Source organism: Suncus etruscus, chromosome 9 (genome assembly GCF_024139225.1).
Source record: "Suncus etruscus isolate mSunEtr1 chromosome 9, mSunEtr1.pri.cur, whole genome shotgun sequence".
NCBI lineage: Eukaryota > Metazoa > Chordata > Mammalia > Eulipotyphla > Soricidae > Suncus > Suncus etruscus.
Genome location: NC_064856.1, coordinates 99,807,677 through 99,821,372, shown reverse-complemented (window position 1 = coordinate 99,821,372; position 13,696 = coordinate 99,807,677). Strand labels below are relative to the sequence as shown.

Here is a 13,696-nt window from a genome sequence, read left to right as displayed (position 1 = left end):
TCCACATGAACTGGTAATGAAAACAATTTTTTTCAAATGTTATGTTCTAAATGGATAATTTATAGAAATATGTGTACACAAAATTTTATATTTTATGAATAATTTTAAATCTGGGCAAAATAATAATTATTTTCATTTCTCTAAAAACAATTTTCCTATTGTTTCTTTTGTGACTCATACACTTCTTAATTTGATGCAGTTTCACTTTTCATTAAAATACTATTATTAACAGTATTCTGTTAAGTGTGGTGCCTTGATAAAAATTAAAATAAATAAAACTTTTCTAATAAAGCTAATCATGGTCTTCATTTGTAGAAATAGTTAAGAAGAGATTATTGGGGGCCGGGCGGTGGCACTAGAGGTAAGGTGCCTGCCTTGCCTGCGCTAGCCTTGGACGGACCATGATTCGATCCCCTGGCGTCCCATATGGTCCCCCAAGCCAGGAGCGATTTCTAAGCGCATAGCCAGGAGTAACCCCTGAGCGTTACCGGTGTGGCCCAAAAACCAAAAAAAAAAAAAAAAAAAAGAGATCATTGTACGCATATGTTTCTATTTGTTAAATTGAGGAAAATGTTCCTATTCTTTGTAAGTTCTTTGAATAATTTAATATATAAAATTTTATGTGACATATTAATTGGTGGAAAACCTTTTGGGTTTCTGGGGATCAAATTTAGTCAGCCTGGTGTAAGGTAACTGCCCTCTTTATTATACTATCTATATGGCGTCTATTTAATCATGTTATGTTACTAACTTCTAAGACCAAATGCATACCACTTTTCTTACTAAGAAGTGACACTAAATTTTGATTAAATTGATGCAATGTTTATATATACATTTGCGATATGCTATATATTTTCCTGTGTATCATTGAAGTCATTCTCTCCTTTAGATACATATTGTACAATTTTCCAGTATAATAAATGCTATTTATTCATTTTGAAAAACTTTTGTCTATATTGATAGTTTTTTTGTTTTCCTTTTTATTTGCTTCTTGCAGAAATCAGAATCATCAAATAACCTAGAGGATTACCATCGATAGAAATTATGATGTAGATAATACTATAGTAGACAATATTATCTAGAATATTTCTTTTAGAATATTAAAGGACAAAGATAATTTAATTCAAAATACTTTATTATAATTCAAAATAAAGACTTTCTATTGTAGTTCTTAGTCTATTATATTTGTTTATTATTTGAATTTCTTTATTTTGTGTTCTATATTGATACCTGTGCAAATATCATTTAAGTATTGTTTTATTACAAATACTGAAGAAATTTCAGAAAAATTATTTAATGAAAATTAAAATACATTGAATAAAAGTGCTGTTTTCAAGTAGGGTCAGAACCACATTATGTCAATATACAAAGACAGAAGATAATTCAGAAATAAATCAAGTTTTCTATTTGACATCTTGAAAAAGTGCAATAGAATTTCAGGATATTACATAAAATCAGGTTCAGAGGAGTGTTTTATGTATAAATAGCTAAAGATAAAAAATGCCAGTATATTCTCATAATTAAGTTTTTAAAATATATTAAGTGGAAAGATTTTTCTAAACAACAAAAATAATATAAAAATACAAACTCTAGAAAATTCAAACAATATATATATATATATATATTTATGCTTTGGGGTTTCAGTTATTTCTGGCTTTGTGTTCAAGGGAACATATGTGATGCCAAGAATTAAACTTGGTTCAATTATTCTCATCAAACATCTGATTTCTTTGGCCCAACTTTTAGGGAATTTTTCTATTTTCTGTTTAAACACATGACATAAAGTAACTAACTTTAGAGAATTTAATTTCTTTTTTCTGTTGCAAATTGTTTTGGGGAGATTTATGGCAGATGGTGCTTAGTGGTTATTTCTAGCTCTGCACTCAGAATTCCCCCTTACAGTGCTCAGAAGTCCTTATTGCTGGTGATTGAACTGGGTCATCCACAAGCAAGTCAATCACCCTTCCTGTTGTACTATTGATCCAGTATAAGTGACTCCTCAAATAAAAAATAGTAAATTAGCAAAATTAGTAGAGGCCAGTGTGGTTGGTAAGGCTTTGGAAGATCCTGTTTCAATTTCTAGCTCTCCCATATGGTTTGGGACATGCCAAAAATTTTCTATGAGTAAAAGCCGGAAGTACACACTTAGAATCTCTGGTTGTGGCCCCCAAAACAAAATAAATAAATACAATTAATTAAATAAAAATATAACATTAACGTAAACTGAAGTTTTTACAAATTCTGGCTCATGTGTAGTACGTGAAACAAAAACATTAATTTTATTGATATCTTGAGTTTTCTGTTCAGTGTCTTGAATGAATAAATACAAAGTATGACTACTGCCATGGTTTAGAAACATCTGGAATAAGTTTTTCTGGCTCTTTAAATGACACAAAACCTGAAGCAAAAAAAAAAAAAAAAGTGACATGACTATCATTGATGGGAAGGCAGTGTCTGGTGAGAAAAGTTTGATTAGAAAGAAAGAAAATATGATTCAACTCCTCTTACATTCCTTTAGGTAGAGTCTACAAAAACTAAAATAGATGAACTTGAGGTATATTGATTGGAAAAGAAGACAAAAAGTTTCTAGGAGAAATCACCTAATCCTAACATGTTTCATAAAGTGTTATTTTATCATGGGCATTCAGTGCTACTAATAAATTGTCAGAAAATGTTCATAGTAAAAGTATGAAAAAAAGATTCAAAAAATTCCTTTATTGAATAACACTTATACAAGAATATTTTGAAAGTGTTAGTCATCATTTCTAACCATTTTCTAACAAGCTATTAACAAGTGGCAGCCAATTACAAGGTAACTACCTTACTTCCTGTACTATCTCTCTCACTCTAAAATATGTTCATGAAAGAATTTATGAGAAAGTATTGTTTTAAGCCATTGGAGAGATATACATGAATGAAAGATATATAATGTGAATATCAATAAAGTTTTCATTAAAAAAGTTTTATAATGGAAAACCCGCCTAGAGAAAAAAAAACAGTCCTAGAGAAATGAGAAGTGAGAAAGCTGAAATTGTATAAAAAGTTATATCTACTATCATTAACTATATAACAATCTATTAGGAATCATTTGTGCACAATAAATTAGAAAATTCAGAATTAAGTGTGACCCCATACTCTTCTATTTAGTGAAAAAAATAAAGGATTGAATAATGCACTATTTTGTTTATGGTTGTTTATTTGAACATATATAGTTTTCTTTACTTAAAAGATATTAGTGTTGTGAAGTCTAATATGACTCTCCTTTTACTGAACACAAACATTTTATTTAATAAGTTAAGATAACAAATACAGGATGGATGATAAACATTTATTATTATAGTTTGCATATCAACACCCCTACATCTGCTTTTCTTCTAAAGTTATTAAAGTTCCTCAATTCAAGACGTTAAATTCAATTTTACTTTGTTTCTGTGCTAAAACATATTATTTATTTTCTATATGACACTTCTTAGTCATAAAAAATTATAATACATACCCTGATTTTTTTCCAATTCAGTTTTTCACCATTCTTTTATTCTATTAATATCATTTGTTCTAGATAATAGTTTTGTTAGCAATGTTAGAACAAGCTGAGAAGTTAAATAAATAGTTCCTCTACCAAAATATAATCTATAGTACAAAATTGTTATTAATAGATTTATTAGAATAACTGAATATAAACACAAAAGTAAAAGTAAATATAAAATTATGTTGCAAATAGAAAATATTTTTCAATAGAAAATACATCAAATAAGTAAATTTAGTGATTATTGAGGGTAGTATTTAAAATGATAAAAAATAATATTAATGGCTAAATATTTATATATCCTAAAATATTTACCCAATATACAGACAACATAAATATATAGATAATTACTTAAATTCTATATGAATTATATATGATGTAGATCAGATATAATGATTCAGTTTTACAAAAAAAAATCTCCAATCTTTGTTCTGAAATAACTTGCAAGAGGTAAAAATGTAAATCTATGTTTTGATCTTTTTAAAATGACATGTCACATCTACAATATATTTTATTTTTTAAAATAAAAATTCTACTTTCTCCTATAAGAAGTAGAATTAGACTTGAATACTCACATACTTCAATGAAGATTCTGACTGGATCCTTTATTAATATTGAAATACTACTTCAAATTATTTTAAAAGAATATTAAATTTTTAAAGAGAAATGCCTAAATATCTCTAATAATATCTGAAGCTATTGTTTGGCACAGTTTTCAATACTCCATAGCTATGCACCAATTAAAAATATAACTTTAATATACCAATATAAGATTTGCTAAGCTATAATCTTTACTTAGAAGATGCAGAATAATAAGGAAAGAGGACTTAAAGTGCTGGCCTTGCACATGTCTGATCTTGCTTCCATTCCTTATGCCACATATGATACCCAAAGCATTTTTAGGAGTAATCCTTGAGCACAGAGTAAGCCCTTATCACAGAGTAAGCCCTGATCACAACCTTATTTGATTCAAAAAATAAAATAAAATAAATAGGAGCCAGAATTGTCATTGTCTTGGAAGAATCTGGTTTCGATTTCCAGTTCCTTATATAGTGCTTTACTTTAAACCAAAATCAAAATAATAAAAATAAGTAAAAAATAATAAAAAATAATATAAACTGATATGTTTCCAGGTACAATCTATATGTTAAAAAGGAAACTGATACTTGCACATGATTGAAATTTTGAATTTCTGGTTCATTGTCTGAATTGTTTGCATGCATCCATACATGCATGCATTTGGATGTGGGCAGCAACACAGTTTCAAAATATATGTGAAACTCTAATACCGCTTACAAAAAAGCTCCATTATAATTATTAGGATATTTATCTGAAATTTAGGGAAAACAGAAATCATCAAAGAACTCTATTTTTACATGATGGCTTCAGTGAGGTGATATATAGGCACATGAATATCTGATAACAGCAATGTCAATATGATTACTAACCTCAACATACCTCTATTATTCAATTTTTCTTCCACTAATAGTCACAGAAGTAAGTGATGTGAATTTGAAAACAATTCTACTGAAAATTCATTCCAGACAAATTAAAAATGGACCTTGGGTACAATTAAGCTTCAAATCTCAAGAGATCAAAGACTAATTGACTAATCCATTTACCATAAAAGCTTGATATTTTGAAGATTCTATACAGATAGAAAACAACTGCTTAGCACATTACAAGTCAAGACAATATTGAGAAACAATACTTATCCTAGTACTACTTTAGAAAAAGACTAAGAACAAAATTAAAGCTAAATATGACTCCAGGTTTTCACAAAAATGAGTTTGATTCTCAAGCATCATTAGAATTATACAATTGTCTTTTCAATTTTTCATATTTATATGATATTAATTGAAGAGAACATACATTTTATAAAAATACTAGTCAGACTCTGAGTATATTATTCATCAAGAGGATCATCATATTAATAGAGTTTTTTGCAGGGTACTGTGTCTATACTAACAATTTATATTCACATAAATAGTAGAGATAACTTCTAAGCTATTATATTAATACTCCATAAGGCTTACTCTAGTTAACTAGGTACAGATAATGTATGTAAATAGGTAATGATGTATATAGTCATTACTTCATAATATGTTTTCTTCTACATTGTATAATCCAAGAACAAATATAGATAAGCAGGAAAGATATGAGAAAGAAAAGGATTTTGACATTTGGATCCTGTGTTTCAGGTAAGTCTAATTTTAGGATCTTTTTTTCCTTTCCATCATTGTGTCTAGAGTAATATGTGCTTCCATCTGAGATATTACATTTACATTTCGTACCATTCCATTGGCATGGTGAAGAATGTTTTGTGTCACTGGCTTGAAACTGTCATTTGGTAATAAATGAACTATCACGAGATATCATTGATAACTATGTATTCACATGTTGGAAAGAAGCATGCTGCCAATGTTTGCTTCCTCTTGACCTTAGCTCACAATTACATAGAGTATGTATAAGAATGTGAGCATAAGAATTTTATATTAGGGCCTGGAGAGATAGCACAGCGGCATTTGCCTTGCAAGCAGCCGATCCAGGACCAAAGGTGGTTGGTTCGAATCCCGGTGTTCCATATGATCTCCCGTGCCTGCCAGGAGCTATTTCTGAGCAGACAGCCAGGAGTAACCCCTGAGCACCACCGGGTGTGGCCCAAAAACCAAAAAAAAATTTTTTTTAAGTTAGCATACAATTAATATGTTTCTATATTTGCATGATATATATCTTATAATACAAATTATTTTAGCACAATTTAATAAAGTTTTATTCTTTCCAGGAAGCTATTATATATGCTGGGAAGTCACTACAAAGACATTAACTATATAATATAGTTATAAGAAAAAATTAAATCTTATTAACTTAAGATGAATTTAATTACAGTGCAGTTTGGAACTAGTGTAGTCTGTTGCAGAGGATAATAAAACTAGTAAATATTTATTAATAAGTTGTTCCACATACATATCAGAGATTTATATTTAATACAATGACTAACATTTAAACTAGTGATTTTATTAATTGGCAGTAAAAATTAAAAAACTTAAAAAATAATAAACTAAATAAGTTCAAACAAATTAATATTTGTTTCAACCTACTATTATTAAATAGCATCCAGGTAACCCAGGAAATCAATAGCTCTGTGGGCTTGTATTCTTCCTCTTAATGCATTTTTTTTTTCTGCAATTGTATGAAAGTTAGCTTAAAGAATGGCTGAGAATAATTTCATTCAGGTGACATTCTGCAGACTGTTGATTTGTTATTTCCCTCTGAAATACAAGTCAACCTTTTTTAATATTTCACCTTATCTATATATTCATTGTTTGGGATACCTTGGACTCATCATGTTAATAAGAATAGACTCTTAGCTACATATATAGGTTTTCATTTTTTCTTAGCAATTTAGCTTTCACTGATATATTCTATTCCCCTACAATAACATCCAATTTCCAATTGGATCATAAAGCCATCTCCTTTGCTGGTTGTTATATTAAAATATAGTCTTTTGTTAGTCTATCAAGTCATAAAATTTTTTGGCTTCATGGTCTATGACCAATATATAGTAATTTTCAACCCCTTACTGTATTCAGTAGTTATATCAAGAGAGTTTGTAACTGATTGGCAGTAATTTTCTTTAAAATAGTTTTCACAAATTCTATAACATCAACTTGTTTGATCAGCAACTTGTCCAACTGTGGCTCCAACACCAATCATTTCTTCTGTGACACCACTTATTGAGCTCTTATTGCTCTGTCCTGTAATGATACATTCAGTACTGAAGTAATGGTCTTTGTTTTAGCTGGGTGCACTATAAATTTTCCATTCCTTATTATTGCCACTTACATTGCTCTTATCTCCGCTTCCCTTAAGATCCAATCTGCAGCAGTTAGAAAGAAAGCATATTTCTCTTGTCCAAATATTATATAACAGAAAAATAAGTATAGATATTTTATCTTTACATAAAATTAGGATGCTTCTAGGTTTTATCCATTTCAGTTAAACAAAGATATCAATAGAGTTCATAGATATAATTTATATACAGTATAATAAAACCTGAGGAGCTATCAGGTATGCCAATTCTGAGGAACTATCAGGTATGCCATTAATGCCTTACTAAACACCTAAAAACACCTATAAGTGTTGTTAACTAAGTCATTAAACATTACTTTCTAGTACACTGTTCTTGAATGACATATGATTGAAGTGATATGGTTATTGAAATTATAGATGGAAATTATTTCTAACTATTTTTCATATTACTCAGCAGCTGTATCAAAGACCCAAGCTGACAAGAATGGTTGAGAAAAATTTCACACAGGTGACCTTCTTCATTCTCTCTGGATTCTCTAATCATCCTGAACTCCAAATCAGCCTATTCTTAATATTCCTCTTTATCTATCTGTTCACTGTTTTGGGGAACCTCGGTCTTATTGTCTCAATCAAAATGGACTCTAAGCTTCATACTCCCATGTACTTTTTTCTTAGCCATTTAGCATTGATTGACCTGTGTTATTCCTCTACAATTACACCCAAGGCACTGGTAAATTTCCAATCCCACCAGAAAACCATCTCATTTGTGGGCTGTTTTTTTCAAATGTACATTTTTGTGGGTTTGGCAGGTAATGAATCTTTTCTTCTTGGCTCCATGGCCTATGATCGCTATATAGCAATCTGCAATCCCTTACTGTATTCAGTAATTATGTCACAAACAGTTTGTAACTGGTTGGCAGTACTGCCATTTGTGATTGCTTTTACGATTTCTGCAATATCAATCTGTGTGATAAGTAGCTTGCCGTATTGTGGTTCTGATATCAACCACTTTTTCTGTGACACCACAGCACTTTTGGCTCTTTCCTGTGTTGACACATTCAACACCGAAATAATGATCTTTATGTTAGCTGGGTTCAGCATTGTGTTTCCACTCCTCATTATCATTGTCACTTACACTGCCATCATCTCAGCCATCCTGAGGATCCCATCTGCAGCAGGCAGGAAGAAGGCCTTTTCCACATGTGCATCTCACCTCACGGGGGTTACTATCTTCTATGGTACCCTGATTTTCACCTATTTGCAGCCTGATACCTCCTTATCCTTGACAAAGGCACAGGTGGCCTCTGTGTTCTATACCATTGTCATCCCAATGCTCAATCCACTGATCTACAGTCTCAGGAACAAAGACGTTAAAGATGCTCTCCTAAGAGTTCTACTTAGACATTCTATTGCCATGAAAAATCTATGGAGGACATAGTCAAAAAAAAACTCTTGCAGGAAGCATGCATCCAGGTACTGAAGAACTGGTATAAACCACAACACATAATCTAATGAAGTTATAAGTTACAATCATAACTTAGAAATGATTCATCATTCATTGGCTTATAGGAGATGATCATCAAGTCATTTGACATTTATTTAAGCAAATACGAATTATTCAGTCTCTGACACAATACACCAGGTTAGATATCTGTTTAGTGACTGAATGCATTCTTGAACATTTTTCTTAAGTTTATATAATGTTCAACAATTATTAAAATAGCTAAACATAATGTATAGTTTCTGTCATTAGCAAATTTGTGTGGATTGTTAAGAAATGTATAGGTTATACTCCAAGTAATATTTACTAATTGTCATGATTGCTGAGAGGCTGAGTGAAGGAAAGAGAAGATGATAGCAAGCAGAAGAGTGGTTGGAAGTGGGGAAAGAACTATAACAAAATTGGTGATTAGAGAGTTAGATAATAAAGGTGAGATATTTAATGTTATAGGCTTCTTTACTCCATAGTGGCTAAATTTATCATAATTTAACTTTAGGCTTTGATGTATCATGATCTAAAGTTATAGAAAAAATAAATTTTATGAAGCAATACATATGTGCTCCCACATTTAAAGATCTTGAAGTTCTAGATGTATGTGTTTTATATTAATTAGATTAAAAACCAACTTAAATTACACTATTTGTAACATATTCCTGTGATATTTTGATGAAATAGATATATTCTCTTTTATTTTAATCTGTCAGGGCCTCTGCTAAATATGTGGAACTAAATGAAACATTTGCACTGTCTTATTTTCTTTTTATTTTGTCTTTTTTTTTTTTTGTGGTTTTTGGGTCACACCCGGCAGTGCTCAGGGGTTACTCCTGGCTCCATGCTCAGAAATTGCTCCTGGCAGGCACGGGGGACCATATGGGATGCCGGGATTCAAACCGATGACCTTCTGCATGAAAGGCAAATGCCTTACCTCCATGCTATCTCTCCGGCCCTTTATTTTGTCTTGGGGCCACTCTCACCAATGCTCAGGATATTCTCTTATCTCTACACTGAGGAATGACTCTTGTTGGTCCTCAGGGGACCATATGGGATGCCAGAGATGAAATCTAGTTGGGCCTTTGAAAGACAAGCAATTTATCTGCTCTCTCTCTCTCTCTCTCTCTCTCTCTCTCTCTCTCTCTCTCTCTCTCTCCCTCTCTCTCTCCCTCTCTCTGTCTCTGTCTATAATGTCTTTGTTTCTCTTTGATAAAAAAAAGCTCAATTTCTCCTAGTCATTACTAAAGGATCACTAGACAAACTAATCCCTCAAAACTGTTCAGATGTTGGAAGAATCACTGACTAATTATCAAAGATATAACATCATTTGAAATACTTTTTGAAAGGAATTAAAATTTACTTTCATGATATATTTTTTTAGAAACATAAGACATTGTTTCTCTTTAAGAAATAAGTTAGTGATATAAGACATTATGATTTTGTGATTTTCACAACACCTACCAAATACAATATTCAATGTGTAAACATTTTTTGGCCATTTGCCTATTTGTGCACACAGTAATAAATGTTTATGGTGTAGGATTTTACTTTTTCCACGAATCCTTCCTTTTTGTAATAGTGTACACATGTTTATTTAATTCTTTAACATGTTTTTTTTTCTAATCTATATAGTATAGTAATGAAAACACTTTCAAAATGTTCTTTCCTGGGGTGATAGTACAGCTGGTAGACATTTAGGCAGCCATCTTGGTTTTGATCCCTGACATCCCATATGGTCCCCTGAATCTGTAAGCATTGATCTCTGAGCGCAGAGCCAGGTAATGCTTGAGCATTACCAGGTATGGCCCATACAAAAAAATTCTTCTCTAAATAGCTAACTTATGGAAATATGTGTACACAAAATTGTATTGTATGGATAGTTTCAATAATCTTGGAAAAGTTATTATTGTTCTCATTTATATAAAAACACTCTTGTTATTGTTTGTTTTGTAGCACAGCCATCATATAATTTGATGTAGTCCTATTGGCTTATCAAAGTAATGTTATTTACAATAATTTAAAACATAGTTTTTTAATAGAAATTAAAAACCTTTTTTAATAAAGCAGACTATTTGGTCTTTATTTTTAGATATGATTGAAAGTAATTCATGGGATATGATCACTACATGCATATATATCTATTTATTTGTGAAGATAAACTTCCCCATAGATAGTCTCCATGAACTCTCATAAGTTTTTCAAATGGTTTAATTTCAAATTTACATACGGCATATTAACTGGAGGAAAACAAACTCAACTTTATATGTGTGGATGTCCCTCAAAGACAGGTGAGACTAAATACATTTATTAATTGAGTATAAAATTTTTCTAAGCCATTGAGAATGGAATAGGTCCAGAAACACCACAACATAGAAAACAATTCACAAGAAATATTTCTGGTAAACAAAGATTTGTCACATTGCAAAGCAATTTTCCTTCGCTGAAAAGTTTTTTCTATGCTAGGCTTTGCTCTTTCTATAAGCCACATTCCCAATTAATTTAGTTTACTGTAAAGGGATTACAAATAAATTAGTTGTGTCTGTTAATTGTTGTTTACTTACAGCTAACCATAATCGCATACCAAAAATAATGTTTTTTGGGGTTTACTGATTCCAATACTTGCATCATTCATTTAAAATTTGTCTAAGTAATTTCACAGAGCAGAAATTAAGATAATAGATCATTTCATGTCATTGAGTTTAGTCCTAGTGATAAGTTTATTTAAATTTACCACAGAGAATTGGAGGCAATAGTGCAGCAATAATAGCATTTGGCCTGCATGCAATAGAACTGAGTCCATTTCCCTCTATCTCATTTGGTCTCTCAAGGCTACTAGGAGTAATTCCTGTGATCAAAACCAGAAGTAAACCCTAAACACTTTTGGGTGTGGCCCAGAAAACAAAAGACCTAGAGAATTAAAATTAAAATACTAATGATGAGAGGTAACATGAGCTCCCAAATTTAGATTAACAACACACACTCATATATTTAAACAGAAGAATCTCTACTGAAGCAACAAAAAAGGTAGCTATTGTAGCTAGCTACAATTCTAATTGCTAAGTTCCAACAATAGTCAGCTGAATTGAACATAGGTAGTTCCATGTGGTCTTCTGTAGAGATACATGTCCTAAAATGTTATTTAGATTTGTAATTTTCCATTTCAACTGTTCTATTTTATTTATTTATATTTTTGAGTCACACCCAATGATCAAGGCTTACTTCTGTCTCAGCTCATTGATCATTTCTGGTGTGGCTAGCGGAACCATTTTGGGGTACTAGGAATCAAAGTCAGTTGGCATAGGCAAGGAAAATACCTACTATACTATCTCTCTGGCCCCTATTTAAATCATGTTGTGTCACTGGTGTCTAGGAGCAAATGCATACCACTTTTTGTCACATAGTATAATAAATTAAAGTCAAACAATATGCTACTCATATTTTCATTTGTATCACTACAGTGGTTCTCTACTCTAGTTTCATATTATACAACTTTATAAATACATGACACTTCAGTATGGACTCTATATACATACATATATACAGAAAGATAGATAGATAGATAGATAGAGATCCATCTTTTTCTCTGTTTTTCTTTCTATTAATTTCCTGCAGAAATCAAAACCATCAGTACTCAGACATTGGACATAAATGAAAATTATGATATAAAGCATACTATAATATATGACATTTTTAGAATGTTTCATTAGACTACTAAATTGGGTTAAAAGCTTCTAATACATATTGGGGTGGTGGCACAAGTGGTAAGGTGTCTACCTTGCTCATGCTAGCCTAGGACAGATTATGATTCGATCCCCCGGCATCTCACATGGTCCACCAAGCCAGGAACGATTTCTGAGCACATAGCCAGAACATAACCATAACCCCCGAACATCACTGGGTGTGACCTAAAACAAAACAAAACAAACAAAAAAAAAGCTTTTCATACATATTAAATGCAATAACTTTTCCCCCCAAACAAAGGTAATATATAAATTCTAGTCACATTTATACAAAACTTTGTTTTATTTTCCTTTGGGCCATTGCTAGAATATACAGAATTTACTACCAGTTTTGTGTTTTCAGGACCATAAAATGGTGTTAGGGATTGAACTGAGTTCACTATGGTTAAAAGACCATTTTATTTCTCTGGCCCAACTTTTGGAGAATTTTACTATTTTGTTTTTAAATGCATGAAAAGAAAGTAACTAACTTTAGAGAATTTTAATTTCTTTTAATATTCTGTTTTCAAGTTATTTTGGGAGGTGTCACAGCAGACAGTGCTTAGGGACTGGCATTCTATAATTACTTAAGACAGTGCTCTGAAGACCACATGGGTTGTTAGGAATCAAACCGATCAGCCACAGTCTATGCTAGCACCATAAATGTTGTTCTAGTTCTATTGCTCCAGTCAGATTTCAAAATTTAAAAAATATTTCTCATCAATTCTTTTTAATTCTTCGGATCTCTATGACTCAGTGATGCTGTGATTTGTACTAAAAAATACATCAATGCTTTCAATACACTCTTGACATGGAACCTCTAAAACTCTGGGCACTTTCTACCTAATAAGAACCATCATTTGAAAGAACATTGCTGTAATAGGGCCCAGAGACAATAGAGTTAAGGGCTGGAAGGACCGTCTCACAATTTGAGTTCAGCAGACCACTAAGAGCGAACTGTTAGGGAAATAACTACACTAACAACTAACATGACATGTTAAAGAATGAGAGATGTAGAATGCCTGTCATGAGTACAGGTAGGGGTGGGGAAGGAAGGGGGATTGGTGGTGGAAATGTTGCACTCGTGATGTGGGGGTGTTCTGTTTATAACTGAACCTCAACTGCAAACATGCTTGTTTGTTTAAA

General features: G+C 31.6%; 1 protein-coding gene across 1 annotated transcript; it reads left to right on the top strand.

The window, feature by feature from the left end:
* The first annotated feature begins 7,823 nt into the window (after positions 1-7,823).
* Positions 7,824-8,777, top strand: LOC126018680 (olfactory receptor 8I2-like). The gene has a single exon (XM_049780779.1). The coding sequence runs from the start codon at positions 7,824-7,826 to the stop codon at positions 8,775-8,777; it is 954 nt and encodes a 317-aa protein (XP_049636736.1).
* Positions 8,778-13,696: the final 4,919 nt, after the last annotated feature.